At 49.9% G+C, this 27,612-nt stretch overlaps 1 protein-coding gene across 1 annotated transcript in view; it reads left to right on the top strand.

Annotated features, from left to right (window-relative positions):
* The window catches only part of DLGAP2 (DLG associated protein 2), a gene marked incomplete at its 5' end in the record, with an annotated part of 452,741 nt that overhangs the window by 387,169 nt on the left and 37,960 nt on the right, over window positions 1-27,612 (top strand). The window contains 3 exons of the mRNA XM_070364120.1: window positions 6,115-6,262; window positions 10,552-10,768; window positions 12,647-12,649. Of these exons, the coding sequence (XP_070220221.1) occupies window positions 6,115-6,262; window positions 10,552-10,768; window positions 12,647-12,649 (368 nt within the window). The remainder of the gene's footprint in view (window positions 1-6,114; window positions 6,263-10,551; window positions 10,769-12,646; window positions 12,650-27,612) is intronic.

Genomic DNA, 27,612 nt, shown 5'->3' with positions numbered 1-27,612 from the left:
CTGGGTAGTACTCCATCGTGTGGCTGCAGCACCGATAACTTCTCCCGCACCTCATCGACGTTTGTTTCCACTTCGGGGCTCTTATGACAAATCCTGCACACGTCTCTCCGTGGACAGTTACCTTCATTTGTCCCGTACCTGGGGGTCGAGCTGCCGGGTCTCTTGGGAATATCACGTGTGACCTTCTGGGGAGCTCTCAGACTGTTTTTAAACTGGCTGAACATCCTCTACTACTTAATACTACTCATTTTCAATGTATCCTGTATTGTGCAGTGTATATAAATATGCATGTTTGTATGAAATGTGTCCCTCATTTTAAGTTTTTCACGCTCATGTTTACAGGCCTTGCTTTAATCTCTGAGGGCTTACAGGCACATCACTTTGTAACGAGAGCAGGTTTTTTCATGATACATTTATTTCCATTGATGTTGACAGAGTGTCATAACACGGAAGATAAATAATTGGAGCTTTTCCTTAATACTCATCATTCTCCCTGATGTTTTCATCTCTCTGCTCTCCTTACCGTGGAGTCTAGTTCATAATCCTGTCTGCAGTGTTGCCACTTTTTCCTCAAAATACAATTCAGAAGTTCAACTATAAGTTAGTTTGAATGGGAAAAAAAGAGGATGTTTGGAAAGACACCAGATCAGGAAACTGAATCCTACTGAAGCGTATGTGCTGCCTCTTGGAGGAGCCGGGGGCACCCTGGTGCCCTCGCAGACGCTGTCATCTGTGACGGTCCGGGTGTGGCGTCAGCTGTCGCTGGGAGAACGTGGCGTCCAGGAGGCACAGCTTCATCATCGCTCAGCGGGCTTAGAGGGCCCTGAAGCCAACAACGGACTCTTTTAATAGCAGAAACGACATGTGTGAGAAAACACAGGAGGGTCTCGCGGCAGGAAAGACCTCCCTCAGAGCCGCTTTCGTGAAGCTGGTCCCTGCCAGCCCCCCGTGCACACACCCCTGGCTGACACCCCCGGGCTGACAACCCTGGGAATGAGGAGGGGTGGCCAGGCTTCCGGTAGCGTGGATCTGCTCCGTGACAGGGGCCTTCACCCCGGGAACAGAGGCTGCGTCTCATCGGCGGAGTGTGGGTGGTGAGCCCTTTCCCTGCTCCGGGGGGTCTGAGAAAGCACACAGGTGAGGTGCGTGGTGCTGCGGGGGGAGTCAGCCTCTGCCTCTCAGCAGTGAGGTCTCTAAACAAACAACCACTGAAGAACTGGGGCGGGTGAGCCAAGCAGAGGACAGAGGCCACGTCTGAACCCAGCGTGACCACAGGGCGCACCGGGCGGGAGCCCTGCAGAGCCAGCCCTGCCGCAGAGCACGGCCACAGCCTCCGCAGCGCGTCCCTGCTGTTCGTCTGTTAGGACGCGCGTCTGTGAATTCGCTGTGTCTGCAGGGCGTGTGCGTGGATGCACGCAGCCTGGCTGCCTGAGGACTGCAGGCACTGCTCCCCGTAATCGGACCAACACGAACGGAGAGAGAAGCTTTGATGGAGACTGCAGTGTTGCCACGGTGTTAATTCTCCCCAGATCGGGGTGTCGATTCAGGGCAGCCTCTGTTTTTAGAGAAACTGCCAGGAAGAAAACGCTGAGGATCTTAGAAGAGCGCAGTCTCGACAGAGAAGAGCCAAGTTGGGCCGGCCGTTCCGGCCACTTCTCTCCCAGCCTGGGCCCAGCGTCCCTGCAGGGGTCACTGCTGCCGCTCAGGAGAGCGGTGTTTAGAAACCAAGGCCCAGCCCCAGGTGTGCTCACTGCCGGTTCCCTTAGCGGCAGAGAGAGCTAGCACACGCGCATACCTACAGTCATTTATTTTGTTTATCCACTGGCATGTGTACGATGCTAAACATGGATTCATACCCACATCTCTAACTATAACCTAGTACGGCATGGTTCATTCTAGCTTTCCCCCACCCCTTGAGTATCTGTATAAGATACGTTTAAATTTCCTTTGAGACCTTCTGTCTGAGCCAATCTGGAAGACTATCGTTTAACTTTCACATATTTGGGAATTTTCCAGAAATTCTTCTGTTACTGATTTCTAGTTTTATTTATTTTGGTCCAAGAACATACTTTGTATGATTTCTGTTCTTTCAAATGTGTTAAGGTTTGTTCTGTGGTCCAGAATACAGTCTGTCTTGGTGAATGCCCACTTGACACTCACCCGAGGAAAATGTGGATCATGCTGTGTTTTTGGAGGCTGTCTGCTCTTAAAACAGGGATATTGGTGTCAGAATAGACCAGGGTTGTTTTAGCCTCAGCACTGCTGATATTTGGGGCCAGAAAATTCTTTTTGGTTGACAGGTGGCTGTGTACTATAGAATTTTAGTAGCATCTCTGGTCTCTACTCACCAGGCTCCCATCCCCAAGCTGTGACAACTAAATATTTCCAAGTGTCTCCAGTTGTCCCTTGGGGGTGAAACCTCTCAGGTTAAGGAAAACTCAAATAGAATAAACTGATGTGACTGAAGAGTGACTGTCACCGTCAACACTTAAAAAGTCTGCTCGTCAAAACACTCCCAACAGGAAGGGGACAAGGCAAGCCACAAAGTGAAGGAAAATACTTGAATGAATATCTGACAAAGGATTTGAGTACAGAACATATAAAGAACTCCTACAAAACAAAACCAGAAATAACCTGGTTAAAAATGCGGGGGTAGGTGGAAAGTCTTTTCACGAAAGAAGATGTACAGATGACCAGTCATCCCGTTGTTACTCATCCAGGAGGAGACACCACTTCACTTTCAGTCAAGGGCTCAGCTTGAGCAGCACACTGTGAGGGGTGTGTGTGTGTATGGGGCAGGGGGTGGTCACAGAGGAGGAGGTCACCCAGAGCCGTCACCTGCACAGCTCGCAGACACGTCTGTCTCGTCTGTAGCAACCAGTGGCGTTTGTTTTTCTGTTCTGTGATTTCTATTTCAGAAAAAAAAAAAAACACTATGCTTTATGATGACTTCACCTAGGTTTGCTCTTTTCCAAAAAAATTCAACTTTTGAATGTTTTGTTCAGACAGAATCTCACGTGGAAAGGTGGGGGCCGCATCTGAGCACCCCTGACCCCATCAGCCCCCCGGGTGTGCCCTGAGACTCCTCTACCAAACTCCACAGACAAACCTGGGCCGCACGTCCCGCCCCCCACCCAGGCCTCCTGAGGGTGGACCGAGCACAGTGCAGCGGGCAGTGACAGGGGCTCTGCGTGCGCCCCCCACTCCTGCACACTCTCTGAGCGCCCGTCTCCGCAGTGAAGGGCTGGCAGTGCTTTCCTGTGCTTGTGGCATCAAGTCCAGACTCCAGAGGGGGCTGCACAGTCCCCACTGGTCTTTTCCGGAAGCTTCTCCGCAGCCCACGTCTCCCCACAGCCCCGCTGTCCACCACTGTGCACTGGGACCGTCGGTGATCCCGTCCACGTTCCGACCCTGTAGGCCCAAGCGTGCGTCTGTGGTAGTAGTGCCAGATTTAAGAAGGACAAGCGATGACGTCTGCCTTCCAGCTGGACGGTGCGTTCCGTTAGCCTCAGGGACACGTTTGGGACGATTGGGAACATGCTGCTAGTGAGGATTACTCGCTGCTCCTCTGAACTCCACGTGTAACTGGGTGCCCCGTGTTTCTGTCTGGCATCATCCCTCCATCGTTGCTGGCATCAGCGCCTGGCAGCATTCCGGGCACCTGCTGGAGAAAGTCTGCAGAATTTACCAGAAGGCACACAGGCCTCTCCCCGCAGCGCTGCTGGTTAGAGGAGGAACGCCGTGAGGAGCAGACCCAGAGCAGCAGGTCCGGCAGCCTGGGACGCACGAGGGGGAAAGCAGGGTGGGCGGGCAGCTCAGCCCCAAAGCCCGCAACGCCGCCCCTCATCTCGGTCTCCAGCCCAGGGCCCTCCCGCCTTCCAGTCACACGGGGAACCGATTCTAAGCCTGACGCCGGCTCTCTGTCATCCTCGGGAGGCTCCTCAGGGCTGGGGGGGTTTCAGCCATCCCCAGAGAGAAGGTCCCCGGGGAGGGCCCTCTGGTGTCACTTCTAGGGTCTGAGCACCCAGCCCTGGATGGGGTGAACATGAGCACACGTTCTCCTGTGACTGCAGTTAAAGCTTAGTCTGAATATTTCCATATTTACACACTCAGTCTAATTATGGAAATAACCTGAAAAAGCACTTTCCCAACAGCCCCCAGGTCTGTGACCTGCGGGGCTCCATGGCCTACCGAGTGTGTTGGAGGATGCTAAGCCACCATAATCAAGTGCGGATGAAGTTGGGGACCAGACCTTTGCAACCTCTGCTCCTCTGACTCAGCTGCCCAGATCTTGGGGCAAAAAGCATCAGTTTTGGAGCCAGGCTGCCTGGGCCCGGAGTCTAGCTCTGCGTTCGCTTTGCGGGCGCCTGGGTGAGGTGGCTCCCCATTTGCAGTGAGGCCCAAGCATGTGGGGTCCCTGCGAGGACTGACGGGCTGGTACAGGGTGCTTCCAGGGGCCAGCATAACAGTACGTCATGGATGTTCGATGTCTGGAGTCTGTGTGTGAAAGAAAACCTGAGGTTAGCTTCCTGTAGTGGCAGCTCGTCTCTCAGTGGCTGCCCAGGGCTGGAATAAAGAGGTGGTCGTGAGTTAGAAGACACATCTGAACGTAGAATCACAAATACAGACTCCTGTCTGGATGCCACTCAGCCATAGTTCTGAGTCACCCCACTCACAGTGCCAGGCTCTGGGCTGGAAATCTGGATACAGAGATAAAGAAGACAGAGCCCTGCTTTTACAGATGCTGAGAACTTAAATGTGAGAATGTTGAATCAGCAAAGAGCAGTGTTAATCAGAAGGGAAAGCTCTTCAATTGGAAGATAAAAGTGCTAACTGGTAGAAACTGGAGTGTGCAGACCCCCGTCCAGACCCGGGCCCGAGCAGCGTGGGTGACAAGGAGTCCGGCAGAAACCTGGACTCTTTACGAGCCAAGGTCAGGGCAGCCCCAGGCCCATTTCTCTCCCATTTCCTTTCCTTTTCTCTTCTCTTCTCTTTTGGTCTGTTTTAAGTGGAAAGAAGGGATGTAAGAGCTGGAATGTTATATACCTAGTCTTAAAACAAAGTTATCATTATAATAATTTGTAAATTGTATTCTATTAGTATCTAAAAATACATGCTATTAACTTTACCTGAAATAATGACCTTAAAATAAATGAGCTTCCTTAATCTGAACTTAACATCAAGCCAGTTTTCCCTCTGCTGCCCTATTTCCAAAGAAGTAAATCACCGTGAAATCAATTTACATCAAGGGCTTACTTTAAAAATCAGGGAACATACTGTGGTCAAGACATGGAGTCAGAATTAGCAACCTAATTTTTATACACAGGCCTGTGCAATTATCCTAGTTATCTGTCTCATTGTGATCCACAGTAGGAAAGAAGAATAAATCCATTATTGTTGTTCACATTTTTCCAGCTTGGGGGTCAAATAAAATACAGTGTGTCTTGATTGTGGAAAGACTCACCAAACCTGAAAGGAGCTCGATTTAGCCAGAAACGTCAACCCAGCTGAACCCTCTCTCTGCCAGACATCCTCAGGGTTTGCCCTATGCTTTCAAGATTTTGCAAAAAACAAGGAGGGGGACGGACTAGAGGAAATTGATTTTTAAGGCTGTTTGGAAGGAAATGACCATTATGATGATAATATGGATTTGAGTTTTCAGTCTGCTCTCTGCTTCTATTGCATAATCTGGACAACTTCACATAAGTTAAAATGGCTGGCAAACCTTTGATTTTTTCTTCTTCTAATTTTCTGAGTGTGTAAAGTTGCCAAAAGCTACCCTGACCTTTATGAGACTCTCGTGAACTTCTGAGCCCAGTTTGCTCTGAGGCTGTGTGAGTTATCCAAGCTTTCAGGGTTAGGTTTCCCTCTTCGTGGAATGATCCAGATTTCACTACCTGATGATAAAAAGTCAGGTTTTGAAGCAAGTCTGTAAGTAGTCTGCCCCATTGGTGCTGATGAACCCACATCCATGAGCTCGTCTGTCAGGAATGTTACCACGAGCCCTAGAGGCCCACCTCGCGATAGGGTTTGATAGCAGCCCCGGGCACTGCCACACGTGGTCCCTGCAGCGATGCTCACGAGGTCTCTGTCTTCTCTCTTTCTCTCCTGTAGCCAGAGCTACCTGCAAGCTGCCAGCGACGGGCCTGCCAGCCACGGGCTGGACCCCTCTGCCAACTACAACTCCCCGAAGTTCCGCTCCCGGAACCAGAGCTACATGCGTGCCGTCAGCACCCTCAGCCAGGCCAGCTGCGTGAGCCAGGTGGGGCCCCTCCCGGTCAGCCCCCTGCTGCAGACTCAGGCCTGAGCCAGGTGGGGCCCCTCTCCTCCTGGTCAGCCCCTGCTGTAGACTCAGGCCTGAACCAGGTAGGGTCCCTCCCCTCCTGGTCAGCCCCCTGATGCAGAGTCCCAGCCAGGAGTGCTCCTGTGCCATCATTGCACTAGGGAGCTCCGTGGGCGTGACGGGGCCTTTGTGACCAGTCGTTCTCACTCCCAGCCCCTCTGAGCAGGGCTGACGGGAGCGTCCACCACGTTCCCCTGCCGCACCCCCCACACGGAGCAGCCTCCTTCCCTGGGCCAGGCCCCCCATGTGGAGGGTCTGAGCCCCACCCAACGGGACACACAGGGCCCCATAGCACCAACCCCCTGAGGTCGCTGGTGTTTCCATGGACAGACTGTCCCCGCAGCTGCAGGCGAGCCATCAGGTCATGCCCTGTGTTGTTCTCTGAGGACACAGGTGATCCAGACCACCCCTGGCTCTGCCGCCTGAGGGAGGGGGCCCTGCAGGAGGGGACCCACAGAGGGGCGCTCGGGAACCTCTCCCCGCCCCTCACACCCTCGCCACCACTGTGCTCACACCCAGCCTGGCTGCCGATGTTTCTGGACCCAGCGCCGCTGGGCGTGAGGGAGCCACAGTGGGACAGCTGTCTGGACAGGTGGGCTCTGAGCGCAGTGGCTCAGCTGCTCCCTGGGCGGGAGGGCGAGCCGGCCCAGAGACTGAGGGCAGGAGGGGCTCCCATCTGGTCTCTGCTCGCCTTCCTGCGGTGGCTGCCTTGCTGAGGCCCCTGTGGCCACGTCCTGGTTCCTGCGAGTCTCTGTGTGCTTCATCCATGCACCGTCCAGATCGCTCTGACAGCTGCTCAGTTTGCCCAGGAACCCAGGCGCTTTGCTGGGTGTGCAGGGGTGGGGGGGGTTGTCAGGAGACCGCAGGGCAGGGGGCACCCCACTGCCCCCGCAGGAGCAGCGTCCGCCTTCCCCCACGGCCGAGCCTGCCACCCGCTCCTCCTGCCTTCTCGTTGTCTTCACAAAGCAGTGTCAGTCTGAGTGTAGCTTCTTTCTGTCATGCATCCTTTCTCTTTTCACTGTGGTAAAATATACCTAAAATCCACAACATGTACCATCTTAACCGTCTTGCAGTGTACATCCCGTGGCGTTCGGCACGTCGCATTGTTGGGCAGCCACCCCCACCGTCATCTCCAGAACGCTCTCATCTTCCCAAACTGAAGCTGTGCCCACGCAGCGCTGGCCCCCCGCCCCCCATCCCCTCTCTGTCTCCTCCCCGGGACCTCACAGGAGGGACTCTCACAGCGCTTGCCCTCCGTGTCTGCCCTGCTTCGCTTTCCTCCGTTGGGTGCCTGTGTCAGAACGTGCTTCTCTGTAAGGCTGAGCAGCACGCCGTGTGGATGGCCCGCACTGTGCCCACCGTCTGTCAGCAGACACTGTGTTGCTTCCGCCTTGGCTGCTGTGAGCGACACTGTGTGGACACAGTGTGCGAGCGTCTGTCGGTGTCTCTGCTTCCGGTTCTCACGCTGCATGCCCTGTTCCTGCGGGTGCAGCTGTGGTCTCCCGAGGAAGCTCCGTGCCAGTTCCCGCAGCGGCTGCCCCGCTTTCCAGCGCCAGCAGCTGTGTCCAGGGTCCCGCCCCCCGCCCACAGCCACCACCTCGCTCTGCAAGCGCCACCATCCTGACCTGGGAAACCCGCCCTCAGCGTGTATCGGGCTCTCTGCCACTAGGAGCCACGTTCCTCACCATCTTCTGATTTTCTCTTCTCTGGTATCTCGAAGCCCACGTCCTCCAGAAGCAGTTTAAGTGCTTTCCTGCTCTTGCAGTTGACTAGAGAAGCCAGCACTTCAGCCCACACTGATTATGTGCCCCTCTGACTTTGCAACCTCCCGAGACACCCCGTGTCAGGCTGAACTGCGGTTTAAGTCGCAGAGTAAAATGCCCACTTTTCCAAATCTCCCTCGAGCTAGTCAGAGAAAAGGCCATTTTAGTTCCAGTCTAGACCAGCTGAGGTCCTTCTCAACTGCTTATTTGTTTCGGGGAAAAGTCCCCCTCATTTGAAGGGCCTCGCTGGTCAGCTTTGTGGCTGAAAGCGCTGGCCGAGCGGTCCTCACTGAACGCCCATCCCTGAGTGTCAGAAGGTACCCGTAAGGGTGATGGCACCTCTTCCAGAAGGAGAAAGGCCCTGGGCCTGTGGGTTTGCAGCAAGGGGGAACCTACCAAGACCCCGTGTCGGAACTGGCGGGCGCGGGCGACCCCACACGGTTTCTGGCCTCTTTAGGTTGTCTGACCTGGGTCTGTGACGTAAATGACATGAAACAGTCTGAGACTTTCTGATACAGTTCCACATGAGGGAAAACCTGGGTCGGAAGGAGTCTGTACTCCAGGAAACGGCATACTTCGAGCCAGAGTGAGAGTGTTTGGGATGCATTTCCCTCCATGGGCACCAAGGTGACTGTGCTGGCGTGTCGGCATTTGTCTTTGCCCGAACTCGTCTGCCACTTTCCAGCATCAGACACCCTGAAACCTCTCGCGTGGTGCAATCGCCCGGGGGTCTTTCTCTGGTCATTTCTGCCTGAACAAACTCAGTGTCCCCTCACTCTGGGCTCTGGGTCAGCAGTCCTACCTTTAAAACCCCGTCAGCAACTTCCTCCCGGGCCATGCTCACTGGGATTTGTCCAGTGAAGGGAGCGCTTGTGAATAATCTCAAGTGTTAATAGAAGCAGGGAGCCAGGGAAGCATCTCAGGTAAGTGCAGAGACCCAGGCCCAGGTCTGTGATTAGAGGTGGGCAGAAGCTGTCTTCTCTGATGAAGGGCAAATCCAATTCTTTACCTGCTTTTACAGGTAGAGGAACAGTTAGAGGAAAAGGATTGATCTGGTATTTAGAACAATACTTTTTAAAATTTACCTGTCAATGTAGCAGGAGTGTTCAGCAAGTTGTGGGTCATGTTCCAGGGGTGGAGTGAGTGACTCAGCTGGGCGCTGGGCTGAGACTGTACCCAGCCATGGCCTCTGTGAGTACACTGCCCGCAGGCGTGGCTGGGGCGCAGGGGGCAGGCAGGGTTCCTAGGGCAGAGGCCCCCTGCATGGGGGTGGTGGGGAGACCAGCCTAGGTTTCCGGGCCCCTCCATGAGCCCTAAGCAGGGACCCAGCAGGTCACCCAGGAGAATTGTCTTGGCCTCTGCCTGAGCCCCAGTTCCATGCAGAACTCTGGCCCTCCACGTAAGCGTCTCCACGGGCATCTCCTGACCGGCTTCCGTGTTAACACGAGGTGCCCTGGGAGGCGGGGTTTGGGGAGGAGCCACCTGTCCAGGTCCCCCACGAACCGGGCCTGGGAGCAGCTGCAGCTCACGGGCCCAGCCCAGAATCTTCGTTCCTACAATCCCCACTCCCCCCACCCCCGCCCCAGGCTCTTCAGCCTGCTCTGTGTCCCGCTACCGAGTTTCTGTATAAACTCCTAGACATGGCTCCTGGGAGGCCCCAGAAACCTCAGGAAACCGCATTCCGCGAGGACAGCACACGGAGGCCCTCCGCTCACCCGCAGTCAGGCCCCTGGAGCGCGGCCCTCAGGACCCGCGCTCTCCAAGGCCCAGTCACGTTTCGTAACACAGGGTCCCAGGGTGACTCTCTACCCAGAAATGAAATGTCAGGCTTGAGAATAACGACTTTACCTGCTGAACCGCCAAACTCAGGGCGGACACTACCAGCCCACGCTGAAGGAGGGGAGGGACCCAATGGAGTGTGGGCGGCGCACCTGCATTGTGAGAGACCGAGGCACCTCCAGGACACGGGCTGCGGCTGCCTCCAGGGACGCAGGGGCAAGCTCGTGGCCGAGCAGGCGTCCGTGTCCTCAGCCCAGGGCACTGGGCTGAGCGGAAGCAGAGACAGCCGCACCCATGGGTCTTTGTGAGCACAGCGTCCATACCTGGCTTGTCTAAGCTGGAAACAGCCTGGGCCATGAAAACGGAAAAAGAAGGATGACGAATACTTTGCACAGTGTGCTAACCTTTAACCTCGCTGTTCCTCTTGACCTCAATGGTAACTGCCAGTCGCACTTTAAAGCTCTGCCTCGGGGTCTCTAGACTTTCTAGGGCACAGTGGGAATTGGTGGGTTTTCTCAGCGTTCCCCGAGCTTAATGGCTCCCATTAATTAAGCTGTGCATGGCAGGCGGTGAGTGCCTGCGGGTGAGCTCTGAGCGCTTCTCTGCTGGCGCGTGGCTGTGGCGCCTGGCCGAGCCGAGCCGTCAGCTGCGCTGTCGTTCTTCCAGATGAGCGAGGCCGAGGTCAACGGGCAGTTCGAGTCGGTGTGTGAGTCGGTCTTCAGCGAAGTGGAGTCTCAGGCCATGGATGCGCTGGACCTCCCGGGATGCTTCCGGACACGCAGCCACAGCTACCTGCGCGCCATTCAAGCGGGCTACTCCCAGGACGATGAGTGCGTGCCCCTGACCATCCCCGCTGATGCCGCCTCCACCATCCGGCCCACAGGTAAGGGACGCCCTCTGACCCATCCCCCAAACGGACAGGTGTGGGGCACCTCCATCCTCACGGACTGGGGTGGGTTCTCTCCAAACATCTGGAAATTTTCCAGCTTACGTTGGTGACACAGTGCTGTTTGCAGTGATGTTTTGAAATGTTTCTTTCCTGGATTACTTTTCTTTTTCTTAGGATGAAATCTATCGATTGTCAAGGTTCCTTATAACAGTCAAGTAGAGTTTTCGTAAAGTTTTGTATATGAAAAACATTGATGTTTGGGAGGTGATTGTTTTAGATACCGAAGTTGAATAGACAGCAGTAAAAGCTCAGCTGATGTGCAGTGACGTGGGGTCCTCACTGCAGGCCCAGCCCGAGTCTGCACTGGCAGATCCGTCAACACGATGCCTGCCGCAGAGCAGACCGTTCGTGGAACTGAAGGTCACAGTCTCCTTCAGTTCTTGGGGAAAGCCAAGATAAATTTGATAATTTATCACCTAAGCTAAGCATCACTGTCTAATGTTTCTGTGCACTGTGCTGGTTTATGCAGCACCGTGAGTAAACACGGCCCAGAGAAGCCCACGAAGCAGCCAGCGATCAGAGTCCCCGAGAGCCGTGATGGGAAGAGCGTGGGATTTGGACGCCTCGGGGTTGGGGCGGGGATGATCCTGAGGAGGACTGGAGAGAAGTGGCCCCAGTTATTGACGGCTCCTGGGAGCCAGGGCGGGAGCAGGCCGTGTCACACGCCACCCGCCCGCGACAGAGCTGCGCGTGTTTGAAGCCAGGACAGCTGGCAGGACGTGGGGCGAGGAGCGGAGCTAGGTGTCGCGGGGATCTGGCAGGACGTGGGGCGATGACCGGAGCTAGGTGTCGGGGGATCCTGCGGCTGCCTGGAACCTGCCCTGTCACTCATGGAGCCTGCAGGCGGGAGAGGGCTCACCAGAGTCAGACCTGCGCCGCCGCCTCTGGGATCGCGGGCGGGTCAGCCTCGCAGTCTCCTGCTCCTCGGTGTCCAACTCAGGCAGAAGCTCTGAGCACATGACCGGGTCCGCCCAAGGGTTAGGGAGCTCGGAGTGCCATGGGGCCTCTGGTCTTTTCCAGCTGCCTGTGGCCCCGAACAGAGGCCGTGATGCCCCCATGCTCCCGAGCCCAGGGGTCAGGGTGGGCGCTGTTCTGGGAGCTGTGCCCTGCAGGAACCAGGGCCCACTCCACACAGGGCTGCAGATGCTGAGGACGTTGGGGGCCCGTGGGGCCCAGCCCCAGCTTCCCCCGGAAGCACCCCGTGTCTGTGATGTCAGGGACCAGCCCTCACGCTCTGCCCTTGTGGGGAAAAGTGTGGAAAGTGAACTAATTAGAAACTTAAGGAAGTTTCTATCTTACTTACTTACTTATCTTATTTACCTTACTATCGTTGCAGATTTTAAAAATATGCTGTAAGAGATAATTACTGATAGGTTCACCAATATTCGTTGAGTGTCTCCTACAAGCAAACAATTAAGCACACTCTTGGTCTTCAGAAATGCTCTGAAACGATAATCACCTGGTGGAAAATGACTTTCTTGTTTATAGAGCTGTCACTCCAGAGGAATAAATATAAAACAGATTTCACAGACATAAGAACCAGTGCAGAACTCAAACTAAAATTCTGATTTATGTACATATCATTTTACCAAGTATTACCAATACATCTTGGTATTCCCAACATGTATCTACCAAATGTATTAACAAAAGAAAAAAAACGCTTCTCTTCAAAATTTCTCCTGAACATTGGCCTAGTTATAGAGTCAGAATTCTTCCAGAAAACAGTGGGGTAAGCAGAGGCAGGCATGCCTTCCAAAGTTAGGGAGTGGTCTGGGGAATAAGAGATGAGATGGATAACATCAGGAAAAATAGCAAGTTGCCTTGAAATAATTGATTTATAGAATTATAAGCTACCTTTTTTAAAGGTGCAGACGGATCCTTAATTCCTCCCTTCCCCTCTTTTACTCTAAGCATTAGAAATTGAATATTTGTAAATTTTTCTCTCCTAAATAGAATAGTGATGGTCTACAGCAACAGAATACTTAATAGGATTGTGAGACATACCAAAGAAATGAGACGCCCCTGTCTGGAGGTGAGGCAAAAACAGGGTTTCCATGATTTTATGTTGAAATACTATTTGGAAGATCATGCATTTAATAACTATGCTTCGTTGATGTGTGTGTGTGTGTAGAGAGAGAGAGATTATTTTGACAAGTGCATTTTCTTTTATACTCCTAAAATTAGCTTTTGAAAATAATTCCCCAAAAAGTTATTCAAAAACATTCCCAGTGATTATTTTGAACAATAAGATGTACTTAAATGTCTTTTTAAGCCTGAAACATAAAAGTCGGCGTCCATTGGTTGCGTCACCTGTATAAACGCAAATGTGTAATGTTGATGTTCATCTAACAGTAATTAAACTCCAAGCGTGTGCACGAAAGGGCCATTAGCAGTTTCGGAACGTGTATCAGGTGCTCCGTTCTCAGCGCTCACAGGCTGATGCTGCCACTGAGCGTTTCTCTCGTCTGGGGCTTGAGTTCACCTGTGATTTCCCTCCACCCTTTAAGATGGGTGACGATGCAGCTGAAACAGAGACTTGTCATCTGATCTCCAGGGACCTGAAACAGGACCAGACTCCACCACTGGGCGCTGGGACCCATGGCCGGCACGACTCTCCAACCCACTGCTTCCCTCATCACCAAACACCCCATGTATTGATTAGAGTCCTCTCACTAAATGAAGTGGTTTTGAAAACATCTACTTTCATTTCACACATGGCTTCTTTCTCATCTGTGAAGTGATTTATCAGATAGATTTACTTGTCTAAATATGCATTTCACCCGATTCTTCTAGGGAGGGAAGGTTATTGATATCGTGGAGGAAAACAGTGTAAAATTAGATGATAATGATTTTTCTCTGGGTCAGAAGTTTTCTCAACGTACGTCAGCACTGATTCCAGGAGGTATTACCACGGAGGGAAAATCCATACCAGGCATGATGGAGGAAACAGCTGTAAACCTTTTTCTATCTGGTGGCTTGTATTTCTGCAGTAACTTGCCTCTCAAGCGTTCCTGTGATCTCGTTTCCAAGATGCCTCCTGCGTGTGGAGTTTGGCATCTTCCTGGGCTCTGGCCGCATGACCTCGGCCCGCTCCCCACAGCACCTCCCCTGACTCCTGCCCTCTGGCCTTCCGCCAGCCAGGACCCTGGTAATCCCGTCAGGCCATCATGATGGTGGGCATGGTCAGTCACTGCAGGAAAGAATTGTTTAAGAACTGTGGATACGTGAGCCAGTCAGACTTAGCACTTAGCATCGTAAACCCTAAATAATCAATGATTAAATAAATGAATTCACGCGTGTGTGAATGGGTGGAAGAATGCGTCACTCGGCTAGATCCCAGGGTGCAAGTGCTGTGGGGCTGACCGATCGGCCCCCGCCGTGTCGCCTCGTGGCTGCGCCCCCGGCCTGCTCACGTGCTGAGCACACTGACGGCCCTCCGTGCCCTTCTCGCTGGCCCCCCCTGCCTCCTGCCCCACTGCTGCATCACCCCTCCTCGCAGTCTCTCACTTCACGTGCTGTTGCTGATCCCAGAATTTGCTTTTCAGATATTTTTTTGCCTAATTCTGAGCTATGCTTTTGTTATCAACTCAGGGATCATTTTTTCCAGGAAGCCTTCACTGATTTGCTCTTCATCTAACTAGTGTAGGAGCCAACACAAATGCCTTCCCTCCCACCCCCAATCAGATGAGTTCCAGCTAAAGTACACACTTATTAAAACAGAGAAATCCTAATTTTCATTTATTTCTAAAATGTACTCCCCTTTTAAATATATAGACATATCAGATGCCACAACATGTAGCCTACTGTGCATGTATATGTGCTAAGTTGCTTCAGTAGTATCTAATGGACTCTTTGAGACCCCATGTACTGTAGCCCACCAGGCTTCTCTGTCCATGCAATTCTCTGGGCATGAATACTAGAGTGAGTTTCCATGCCCTCCTCCAGGGGATCTTTCTGACCCGGGGATTGAACCCGCCACCCTTAAGTCTCCTGCATTGGCGGGCTGGCTCTTATTTACCTCTAGTGCCACCTGCAAAGCCCTGCAGCCTATGATAGTGGGTCGTATTTACTCTCAGTATATACTTACATCATTTCATAATTATGTTTAGAAAGCATTGATACTATGGCTTTTGTTTCTTATAATGTGTTAGTTAAAAAACATTAAATTAAAACCAGTTATTTAAATTTACAAAATTATAAAGTATTCTGAGAACTTTTAAAAGAAAATAAGTTTACTCTCGGGAAGAAAGAGGTACTGTGCTGTGCTCTTCAGTCAGATCACTGGCTGTCAGGAGTCTTCTTTCCTTGCAAGGAGGTAGAGGATGAGCCAACATGGGAAGTCAGAGGAACGTGGCCACACAGTACTGTATATATATTGAGTATGTTGATTATCTGTACGTAATCATTTTACACATGCTGTCTTCAAAATGCACTAAAAATTATAATGTACTTGTTACTTTCAGAATTTCGGGTTTTTATTCATTGCTTCTTCTTTCCAAGAAACACTTTGACAACTTAAAATGATGTGTTTGGACTCATACCTAGTGGTTTCCTCTTAGGTATTTCTATTTTCTGGAGAATTAGCCTTTAAGAAAAATTATCCTTTGAAACATCATTCAGAGGGGAAGAGAAGGAGGCTTCCTGCAACCTGCTCATCTTACCCATCTGTCTCTCCTGCCCAGTTTCCTGGTGGCTGGTTACTTTTGCTTTGGACTAGTGGTTGAGGACTGGAGAAGGCGATGGCACCCCACTCCAGTGCTCTTGCCTGGAAAATCCCATGGATGGAGGAGCCTGGAAGGCTGCAGTCCATGGGGTCGCTGAGGGTCAGACACGACTGAGCAACTTCACTTTCACTTTTCAGTTTCATGCATTGGAGAAGGAAATGGCAACCCACTCCAGTGTTCTTGCCTGGAGAATCCCAGGGACGGGGGAGCCTGGTGGGCTGCCGTCTATGGGGTCGCACAGAGTCGGACACAACTGAAGCAACTTAGCAGCCGCAGCAGTGGGTGAGGACTAAGGCACTGCTAGTCCAAGAAATGCTGGAAAACTGGACATGTGATATCGGTGATGGTTAAGTTTGTGTCAGCCTGCCTGGGCCTAGGTGTTTAGTCAAGCATTATTCTGGGTGTTGCTGTGAGGGTGTTTTTTGACACGTTAACATTCCCATCACTTCATGGGAAATAGATGGGGAAACAGTGGAAACAGAGTCAGACTTTATTTTTTTGGGCTCCAAAATCACTGCAGATGGTGACTGCAGTCATGAAATTAAAAGACGCTTACTCCTTGGAAGAAAAGTTACGACCAACCTAGATAGCATATTGAAAAGTAGAGACATTACTTTGCCAACAAAGGTCCGTCTAGTCAAGGCTATGGTTTTTCCTGTGGTCATGTATGGATGTGAGAGTTGGACTGTAAAGAAAGCTGAGCGCCAAAGAATGATGTGAGAGTTGGACTGTGAAGAAAGCTGAGCGCCGAAGAATTGATGCTTTTGAACTGTGGTGTTGGAGAAGACTCTTGAGAGTCCCTTGGACTGCAAGGAGATCCAACCAGTCCATCCTAAAGGAGATCAGTCTTGGGTGTTCATTGGAAGGACTGATGCTAAAGCTGAAACTCCAGTACTTTAGCTACCTCATGCAAAGAGTTGACTCATTGGAAAAGACACTGTTGCTGGGAGGGATTGGGGGCAGGAGGAGAAGTGGACAACTGAGGATGAGATGGCTGGATGGCATCACTGACTCGATGGACATGAGTTTGGGTGAACTCCGGATGTTGGTGATGGACAGGGAGGCCTGGCGTGCTGTGATTCATGGGGTCAAAAAGAGTCAGACATGACTGAGCGACTGAACTAAACTGAACATTCTCGCATCTGAGTGAAGCCGATTGCCCTCTCTAATGTGGGTGAGCTGTGCCCAATCAGTTGAAGGCCTGAACAGAACAAAAAGCTAACCCTCCATGAGTAGGAGAGAATTCCTCCAGCCTGACTGTTCTCCCTTTGAACTTGACCTGAGAGACCAGCTTCTCCCAGGTCTTGGGCCTGCTGGCCCTTGGATGGGAACTGACCGTCGGCTCTGCTCAGCCTCCAGGTGGGCCCCACCTGGAGGGCCCCACACAGCTCGGGTCTTGACAGGCTCCACGGTCACTCGAGCCAGTTCCTCTCGTAAACCTCTCTCTCCATGTGTGAACACCTCTTCTGGTCTGTTCCTCTGCACAGACGTGACTAATTCAGTATCTACAAAGATTATTTCTTCAGGTTCTACATTTTAAATGGTCGTATCATTTACACAGGAACTTTGATCAGCAGCCCTGCACTCTGGCCAGCAGCTTGACCTTAAGGAGACAGACTGGAATCTTCTGTCCTGTGGCTGGGGTTAGGGGCCGGAGTGGTCATTAAGATGGGAGGCATTTTCACAGATGTTGAGAAGCTATGCTTGTAAAATGATCAGTCAGGTAGATCTAAAAGTATAGAAACACCATTTGCTTCTGCAGGCTGGTGGTTCCTGACCACCACGTGGCAGATCTGACCTCCCCTGGGGACCGGGGACATCAAAGCAGGACAGAAGCCACCCGGCGGCTCAGGCGGGTCCCGAGGGCGCCCCTGCGGCCGGGTCTGGGGCAGCCAGGGCAGTCGGTGTGCAGGAGCTGCAGGACAGGTGAGTTCAGGTCCAGGAGGAGCACTGAGGGCAGGAGCCGGGGAAGCCCCATGGAAGCAGGGGCAAGAGGCCGAGGGGCCCTCGGGACGTAGCAGACATGGAGCTGCTGGGCCCGGAGCCTGTCCCGACTGCCGGGTTAGGGGCAGGTCGTTCCAGGGAGAAGGTGCCCGCTGCTCACCTGGCAGGTCTGCAGCTGAGCCCTGCAGGAAGCATGCTGAGGAAACTGGAGAGAGACTCCCACAGGGGCCATGGGCTCTGCAGCTGAGGCCCCCAGCTGGGATCCATGGGCTCCTGGGGGACCCCTAATATGTTCAGGAGGTGAGGGGGGATAAAAAGTGGATCCTCAATTTTTCTAACATCTTTGTTGTTCCGTTGCTGAGTCATATCCAGCTCTTTGTGACCTGATGGACTGCAGCATGCCAGGCCTCCCTGTCCTTCACCAGCTCCCGGAGCTTGCTCAAACTCATGTCCATTGAGTCGGTGATGCCATCCAACCATCTCATCCTCTGTCGTCCCCTTCTCCTCCTGCCTTCAGTCTGTCCCAGCATCAGAGTCTTTTCTAATGAGTCAGTTCTTCACATCAGGTGGCCAAAGTATTAGAGCTTCAGCTTCAATCAGTCCTTCCAATGAATATTCAGGGTTGATTTCCTTTAGGATGGACTGGTTTGATCTCCTTGCAGTCCAAGGGATTCTCAGGTGTTTTCTTCAACACCATAGTTCAAAAGCATCAATTCTTTGGCGCTCATCCTGCTTTATGGTCCAACTCTCGCATCTATACGTGACTACTGGAAAAGCTACAGCTTTGTCTAGACAGACCTTTGTCGGCAAAGTAATGTCTCTGCTTTTTAATATGCTGTCTAGGTGTGTCATAGCTTTTCTTCTAAGGAGCAAGCATCTTTTAATTTCGTGGCTGCAGTCATCATCTGCAGTGATTTTGGAGCCCAAGAAAATAAAATGTCACAGTTTCCATTGTTTCCCTATCTATTTGCCATGAAGTGATGGGACTAGATGCCATGATCTTAGTTTTTTGCATGTTGAGTTTTAAGCCACTTTTTTCACTTTCCTCTTTTACCTTCATCAAGAGGCTCTTTAGTTCCTCTTTGCTTTCTGCTACAAGAGTGGTATCATCTGCATATCTGAGACTTTTGATATTTCTCCCTGCAGTCTTGATTCCAGCTTGTGCTTCATCCAGTCTGGCATTTCACATGATGTACTCTGCATATAAGTTAAACAAGCAGGATGACAATATACAGCCTTGACGTACTTCTTTCCCAATTTTGAACCTATCTGTTGTTCCATGTCTGGTTCTAACTGTTGCTTCTTGACCTGCATAAGGTCTCTCAGGAGGCATGTAAGGTGCTGGTCTAACTTTAATATAAAATGTCCCCCCGTTACAAATGCAGCAACAGAACAGGCTCACTTTAGCAGGGCCTCCAACCCCTGGTGTGTTGGACCCAGTATATAGCCGCCCTACAATTCATGCCAGGATTTCAAAACACCCTTTATGTTCATGAGGCTTTGAAATCAACAGTCGTTATCAGTCCTCTTGCCAGATCTCATTATTAACCGCATTAATAGACACCCCGGTCACAGAAATTTCCTAACGTTTTGATAACTGCATTTTGATGTAATTTTTTAATCTCCTGCATTTTAGTTTTCAAATTTAAAATGTTCTCTGTCTTGGGAAGGAGGGCATCTGCTTGACTGAGCTGCTGATGGGTCATAGCCCAGCAGCAGGCCTCGCAGTAGGATTTCTCTGCTCTCGTGAGCAAGGCTTCCCTGGAGACCCAGGGCAAGATATTTGCAGTTTTCTGTGTTAGGCTTTCTCATAGATAATTAGTAACAAATTATTTTAGTTTTTACTGTTGACTCTCTTTTCTCCATGACCATGAGAACAGGCACCTCTTGGTGTTGAACACTGCATCAGACACTTCTAGAACAGGGGCTGGAGTTTCCCACCCATGAGTGCTCGGTTTGCATCGAAGAACACAGCACACAACCATGCAACGGGGGATGATATGCTTCCAGGGGGCCCAGGGTCTCAGGGGCGCTTTCTCGGTCCCTTTGCTGCTGGCCACACAGAACATGCCTTCTGAAGTCGTGTGTGCAAACACCAGGGGCCAGCAGGCTGAGGTCTGCTCACGGTGGGGTCTTTCATGGTGTGCTGGCCACACGGGCTCCTGCCACTACGTGACCAGTCTTACCACACCAGGCTCCAGGGACAACGGCCGGGAATCACAGAGGCCACCGTCGCTGCTAAGCAAGGCTGCTGCTCGCAGGCTGGCCCGTTCTGCCTGAAGCAGTGGTGAACACCCGTGGTTCCCAGGCATCTCTGATCTTTAGTCAGTGTGTTTCCTCACACCCGTTAAGGTCACGGCTACGCTCAGGCACATTTGTATTTGCTGCGCTGAGTTTGCATTTGCCCAGTCTCCTGATCTGTGTGTACACCTGGGCTGTACAGGACTCAGTAAATATTTGTTGAATGTAAGAACAGTTAACTTGAGAATTTACAGCTTATACAATATTTAAATCCATTTACATGAACAGTTTGCACTCACTTAATATTTAAAGTTCAGTGTTTAAGCTCCCCTGGGCTAAGCCGTCCTCTTAGACACCTTGCTCATTGGATGTCTTTCTCTGTGTGTGTATGTGAGTCACTCAATCATGTCCAACTCTTTGCAACCCCCTGACTGCAGCCCACCAGGCTCCTCTGTCTGTGGGATTCTCCAGGCAAGAATACTGGAGTGGGTAGCCATTACCTTCTCCAGGGCATCTTCCTGACCCAGGGATCAAACCCAGGTCTCCTGCACTGCAGGCAGATTCTTTACCATCTGAGCCACCAGGGAAGACTGTACCAACTCAGGGTGCCCACTGCTTTGATCAGATTTTGACATGACACACAGGTGGATCAGGTGCAGCGTAGCTGTGAAAGAAATAACCATGTTTGTTTCTTTTCCTTAAATCACCAAAGTCAAGAGGGGTCAACTTAAACTGCCTTCCCCAAGCAAAATCTCTGCAGAGAGGAGCCCAGAGCTGCTGCAGTGGGAAGGACTGTGTAAAAAACATGCGAATAATATCCCCAAGTCTTATCCTGAGATGTAGGTCAAGTGCAGAGGTTCTCCCAGAATGGCCACCACCCAGGCCGGTTAATTATTCCTCAGATGACATCTGGCCACTTCTGAAAAGAGGTCCTCAGTGGCCCACTAACTGCAGAATCGTCGCAGGTGATCCTTCCAGTTTTGATGTTGACTCCCTGGACAGGTAAGAATTATTCAGGCATGTAAAATGACTTTGAGGGAACTGCCTTTCTTTAAGTGCAAGATATCCAAACACTCAAAATACTTTTTTGACTGAGAAAAGTACTCCGCCACCAACTTCCTTTTGCGTTTACAAAGACACCAGAGCTGTTCAAAGCTCAGACTTTCAGTTAGCACTAGCTGGTTGTCATTTCCTTTCAGTAGGGGTATTAGGCTAAAACAGAATTTGGATACGGCATTTTTACGTTCCCAGATTTGGAGTAAGAGATTGAATGAGGTTGAGATTACTCTTTCGACCCATTTTCAGGTGCCAGAAGAAGTAGAGTGCCACACACGTGTACAGTGAGCTTGGTTTATGGCTTCAGACTTGGGTTCTGAAGTTGGTATTTTTCACTGATCCTTTCAAATGATGGCTAGGTGGCAGCGAACCATAGTCAGGAAACCATAGACTCTGGGGACATATATTCATATATGTAGAGCATTCCCTCATAAACTGATTACATTGAATTTACTTAATTACATTGAATTTACTTCATCCTAACATAGTAATTAAAACACAGAGCCATGCTGTGCTTTTTAAACACAAATGATGGGGAAGCTTTGAAAGTCCGAGTGGATTTATTATATAGCACATTTATACCTCTGTTTACCCATTTATAAATGTTCTTTATGATAAATCCACTAGGACTTTGGTTTGATCCCTGAGTCGGAAAGATGCCCTGGAGAAGGAAATGGCAACCCACTCCAGGATTCTTGCCTGGAGAATCCCATGGACAGAGGAGCTTGGTGGGCTACAGTCCTGGGAGTCGTAAAGAGTCGGACACGACTGAGAGACTGAGCACAGACAGATGTACATTCATTTATTACTTTTTGGAAGCCAAGGAGGAAAGAGATAAGGAAGGATGAGGTGACTGTGTCTGATGTCGCCATGAGTGTGAATAAGAAGGAAGGCTTCGCCAGCTGAGGGGCATGGCTGTTTCTGGGATGGCAGATGAAGGTCCTCTGAATTCCTGTGTGGCAAATGCAGGGCAAGGCCGCATACCCGTTCATTAAAGTGTCTGTGTGTGCTTTGATCTCTCTCTCTAACAGGAAGTCGGTGTTTATTGGTTTCTAGCAGGCCATTCCTTCACTGCCATTTTGGTCAGTCACACAATCAATGGAATCCAGTACACAAATATTTATTTTGTGCCTTATGTCTATAAAATACTAGAGAGATACTTCGTGAAAGAAAAGGAAACGGAACTGAAGTAGGTTTAGAAGCTCTGGGCATATCTGCAAATAGGTAATCACCGTGATCACATTTTCTCAGCTGATACTTGGTAGTTAACATTTAGTCCCTTCTGTTAATGAATATTGAGTTATTACAAAATGGTCTATGATTCATGAAACAGTCAGAGTTCTCTCCTCTTCCGAAGACTTACAACAGGAACTGAGATCCCAGGTCTCAGCCATGGGACAGAGGAGTCTCATCCCGCCCACTCGCCCTTTCCCACAGACTGGGGCTTAGTTGTCTCTGCAAGGGAAGTTTCTAAAAGGCCTGTGCTCTCTGGCAAATGGTGCCAAAAAGAAATGAGTTACTTTGGCGTGTGGGCTCTTTACAAGGCACATGCTGTGTGCCTGTCAAGGGATGCTCAGAGTCTGTATCTGCATGCATTAGATGCAAGCCCTGTCCACTGTCCTACAGATGAGGCCGCCACCGCAGCAATCCCACCCACACTTGTCCACATCTAAATGCCGCGCCAGACTTCAGCTCAGGGAGCCCCGGCCTGGCACCCCAAGGCCTCGCCTATGGGCCGAGATCAGGGAGTTCCTTTCCTAAAGCCCCATTTGAATGATTCTTTCTCTTTTCTCTTCAAAATTAAGTTGGCTTTTTTTTCTAGTCATACATTATTACCATGTAGGTGTGACCTTTAGAGATGTTTGTGTTTCTTTGTCTCTCTCTTTCAAAAGAATAACCATGAACCTGGTACTAACTGAGTATTAAACTAGACCCCAGGTTCAGGCAGAAAAGTCCATTGGATTTTATACATACCGTGGTGCTTTTCACAAAACTATTGTGAGGTTGCACTTGGAGCCCGTCACAGGGAGCACCCGTGTGTTGTAATGATGTATTTGGCTCCGTGTCTCCTTCCTGGGGATGGGAGAACAGGGAGGCAGGGATTTCCTCACTGCTGGGTCCCCAGGGCCTGGGATGTGCTAAGCATTATAGAAATACTTGCTGAGTCTTTAATGAAAACAGTGAACAAATGGATTAATCAGTAAAGGACGTTTTCTGAGCTGTGCTCAGGTGGGAACACTGTTCCCAGGGTAGGTGGGTTTGCTCTGTGACTGAGATTCTGAACTTAGAGCAGGAGAATAAAAATGTTCATTGAACGCTGACAGCAGTGTGCTGTCATCCAGGGAGGCGTGGATCAGCAGCCTGGTTCTTTGTGAGGACTCACTTAGAACTACTTTGTGCTTCATGGCAGACTGCGTCATCTGTTTTCCAGCTCTGGGTGTCAGGTCAGGTTTTCTGTTTATAAAGAATATTGTGGGAAGTGGAGCCCAGGAAAGGGAGTCAGCCGGCAGGCCGACACGTTACCTGCAGTCTCTGAAAAGACAGTAAATGGTCGCCTTGTCCATGTCTCCCAACTTTCTTATAGAACTTTATGGGAGAAGTCCCTGGCAGCTCAGTGGTAAAGAAGCTGCCTGCCAATGCAGGAGACTTGGGTTCCATCCCTGGGTCAGAAAGATCCTCTAGAGGAGGGCATGCCAACCCACTCCAGTATTCTTGCCTGGAGAATCCCATGGACAGAGGAGCCTGGGAGGCTACAGTCTATGGGGTCACAAAGAGTCGAACACGACTGAGCGACAGAACAACACAAGGCAAAATTTATGATGTATTCATTAGATGCTGAGCATCAGTAGGTGTAAATAGCTCGTTACGTCTTATTTTTACCCTTGCAATTGGTGTCATCGTTATCGCTTTATTAACTGTGCGTTGGAAGGTTTCTCCCTTTTCCTTGAGTCAAGAGACAGTAGTAACTCTGATACTTTAACTCGTGGGGTCCACAGCCACACCTGCCTTGTTTGCCACAAGCCGACGTGAAGTCAGTGATTTCATCGTGAAACAAAGCACCGGCCTGGAATTACTCCCCCACACATCGTGATGGAAAAAATACTGTTCTGGCACAACTCTAATGCGGGCTTCATTCCTGATTACACGTCCCCTGTGAAACGAGGTGCAGCCCACAGCTCTGAGGACAGAGGACAGTGCCACCCGCTGCTCCATCTGCAGATCCTCCAGAAGCAGACTGACTCCAGTCTCCCCCAGCTGTGTCCTTGTGGTGGGTCTGTCAGCTTTTCCACTGAAAAAAAATCAGTGTTTTCCATGATTAGCATTTTCAGCTAAGTTGAAGCCTCCTGTTCTCACAGACTCGGGACACAGCTGTTTCCCACTGGACACCTGATTGGGGGGGAACCACCCTCTGCACCCCGTATGTTTCAACATTCTGTCTTGTCTGTCCCCACAACCTCAGGACTTGCCTGTAAATCAATCCTGATGTTGTGTGATTTTGTTTACAGCCTGGCCCCTTGAACACTCAGAATTCTGTACTTAGAAACTTATCTGACTCTCTATACCTTTAAAAGTTGCCTCATTCTTAGCTTTTCCTTGGAAAATCCAAGTTCTTCTTGTCCAAAGTGGGTTTTAAATATTTTAAATGAAAACAGGAAGTGTCTCAAACCATGAAACAGCTGTCATCACTTCATTTTACTATCTGCAAGATGTTAGATGCTGGCTAGACTGTAATTTCTTGCTAATTAACACATGGGAAGTGGATGTCTTTGCTTCTGGCCCATCAGAACTTGTGCGGCCCACACGAGTTTCTGTAACTTCAGGGAAACCACGGTGCTCATGTTAGGGGGATGAGACTTCTGCATCCTGAGTGACTTATGTATGTTTTGAGACTGACATTAATTAAAGTGTCAAATTAGCTTTAATCTTTTATGTTGAATCTTTGCCTTTGGTTTGGGTTCTCCAATATCCAGACTCTCAATTAGACATTCATGGGCTTGATTACTGTAATTCTTTTTATGCTGTTATCTTTGAAGTTCTAATTAAGAGAGTGCAATGAATTTAAGTGTGACTGTTACATTCAAATAGAATGGTGAAGACTGCCTTTCGAAGTATATTTTATGTTGATTACGTATTTGTGCTTTATATGATAGAATGCTAATTTTTAAATTTCCTTTTGGGCTTGCAAATGGCTTGTAAGGACCAAAATCAAAAATGGTGTCCAGAATTCCAGGTGTGGAGGGATAAGGCACCAACTGAAGTAACGATGTGTTTGCATTTGAGATGACTCATGGTCATGCGGAAGTAGAGACTGTGGGGTAGTTGATTTCATCCAATTCAGGTTCAGTTCAGTTCAGTCGTGTCCGACTCTTTGCAACCCCATGAATCGCAGCATGCCAGGCCTCCCTGTCCATCACCAACTCCTGGAGTTCACTCAGACTCACGTCCATCGAGTCAGTGATACCATCCAGCCATCTCATCCTCTGTTGTCCCCTTCTCCTCCTGCCCCCAATCCCTCCCAGCATCAGAGTCTTTTCCAATGAGTCAACTCTTCGCATGAGGTGGCCAAACTATTGGAGTTTCAGCTTTAGCGCCATTCCTTCCAAAGAACACCCAGAGATGATCTCCTTCAGAATGGACTGGTTGGATCTCCTTGCAGTCCAAGGGACTCTCAAGAGTCTTCTCCAACACCACAGTTCAAAAGCATCAATTCTTCGGCGTTCAGCGTTCTTCACAGTCCAACTCTCACATCCATACATGACCACAGGAAAAACCATAGCCTTGACTAGATGGACCTTTGTTGGCAAAGTAATGTCTCTACTTTTCAATATGCTATCTAGGTTGGTCATAACTTTCCTTCCAAGGAGTAAGTGTCTTTTAATTTCATGGCTGCAGTCACCATCTGCAGTGATTTTGAAACCGAAAAAAATAAAGTCTGACACTGTTTCCACTGTTTCCCCATCTATTTCCCATGACGTGATGGGACCAGATGCCATGATCTTCGTTTTCTGAATGTTGAGCTTTAAGGCAACTTTTTCACTCTCCACTTTCACCTTCATCAAGAGGCTTTTTAGTTCCTCTTCACTTTCTGCCATAAGGGTGGTGTCATCTGCATATCTGAGATTATTGATATTTCTCCCGGCAGTCTTGATTCCAGCTTGTGCTTCTTCCAGCCCAGCATTTCTCATGATGTGCTCTGCATATCAGTTAAATAAGCAGGGTGACGATATGCAGCCTTGACGTACTCCTTTTCCTATTTGGAACCAGTCTGTTGTTCCTTGTCCACTTCTAACTGTTGCTTCCTGACCTGCATACAGATTTCTCAAGAGGCAGGTCAGGTGGTCTGGTATTCCCATCTCTTTCAGAATTTTCCACAGTTTATTGTGATCCACACAGTCAAAGGCTTTGGCATAGTCAATAAAGCAGAAATAAATGTTTTTCTGAAACTCTCTTGCTTTTTCAATGATCCAGTGGATGTTGGCAATTTGGTCTCTAGTTCCTCTGCCTTTTCTAAAACCAGCTTGAACAACTGGAAGTTCGCGGTTCACGTATTGCTGAAACCTGGCTTGGAGAATTTTGAGCATTACTTTACTAGCGTGTGAGATGAGTGCAATTGTGTGGTAGTTTGAGCATTCTTTGGCATTGCCTTTCTTTGGGATTGGAATAAAACTGACCTTTTCCAGTCCTGTGGCCACTGCTGAGTTTTCCAAATTTGCTGGCATATTGAGTGCAGCACTTTCACAGCATCATCTTTCAGGATTTGAAATAGCTCAACTGGAATTCCGTTACCTCCACTAGCTTTGTTCGTAGTGATGCTTTCTAAGGCATCCAAGTTAGTTTACCTCAAATAGAGTGTGTTTCTCCAGATCCCCCTTCAATAGATTTGCTAACCCAACACTGAAGACCTACAGGAAAGTCTTTACAGTGGAGTTCCTCTGCTTTGTATCATCCGCTGAACAGAGAGGTGGGCTTGTACTGATTGAACTTCGCCTGGAGGAAAAGCTCAAGACCAGCACGGTCCTGGAAGACTATGGCCTGCGGCCGCTGTCAATCACCATCCCCGTTGGCTGATCTTGACTGTTGAGGCACTCAAGTGCAGCTCAAATGTGGAGGAACTGATGCTTAATTATAGTTTAGGTGTTTTGATATTTTTTTCCTTTTTATTTATTTTTTTAAAATTTTATTTTTAACTTTACAATATTGTATTGATATTTTAGAAGTTTGTTGTCATTTAGTCGCTGAGTCATATCTGACACTTTGTGACCCCTTGGACTGTAGCCTGCCAGGTTCCTCTGTCAATGGGATTCTCCAGGCAAGAATACTGGAATGGGTTGCCATTTCCTTCTCCAGGGGATCTTCCCAACCCAGGGATCAAACCCATGTCTCCTGCGCTGTAGGTGAATTCTTTACCTCTGTGCCACCTGGGAAGCCTTTAAAAGTTCAGATGGACAAAGCCATCTGGAAGGTGGCCCTTCTCACAGAACCAGAACAAATCCACAAGGTTTTAGGCACAGTCATCGTCCAGGTGGAGAAGTCCGCCCTCCTGTCGCTCAACCAGCAGGTCCATGGCTGCAGCCTCTTCCCACCTGCCGGCTCAGCCTCCTTCTGACCCAGGGCTTTGAGTCATTTCTTCAGAAAGAGTCCAAGTGAGATGAACTCAAGCCGGCACGTGCCTGGGAAAGCCTGATTTTCATGCGCCTCATCACTCGGCTCTAACAGAAGAACTAACCAAGTTTCCTTTAAGCATCAACACTTTTAGTTCAATGCTGTTTTCTTTTTTTTTTAATGTGCAATTTTAATCAATTTTGGCTTTGT

The sequence above is a fragment of the Bos mutus genome, chromosome 27 (genome assembly GCF_027580195.1).
Source record: "Bos mutus isolate GX-2022 chromosome 27, NWIPB_WYAK_1.1, whole genome shotgun sequence".
Lineage (NCBI taxonomy): Eukaryota > Metazoa > Chordata > Mammalia > Artiodactyla > Bovidae > Bos > Bos mutus.
The sequence above is the reverse complement of the archived record's forward strand: the minus strand, read 5'-3'. Positions and strand labels throughout refer to the sequence as shown.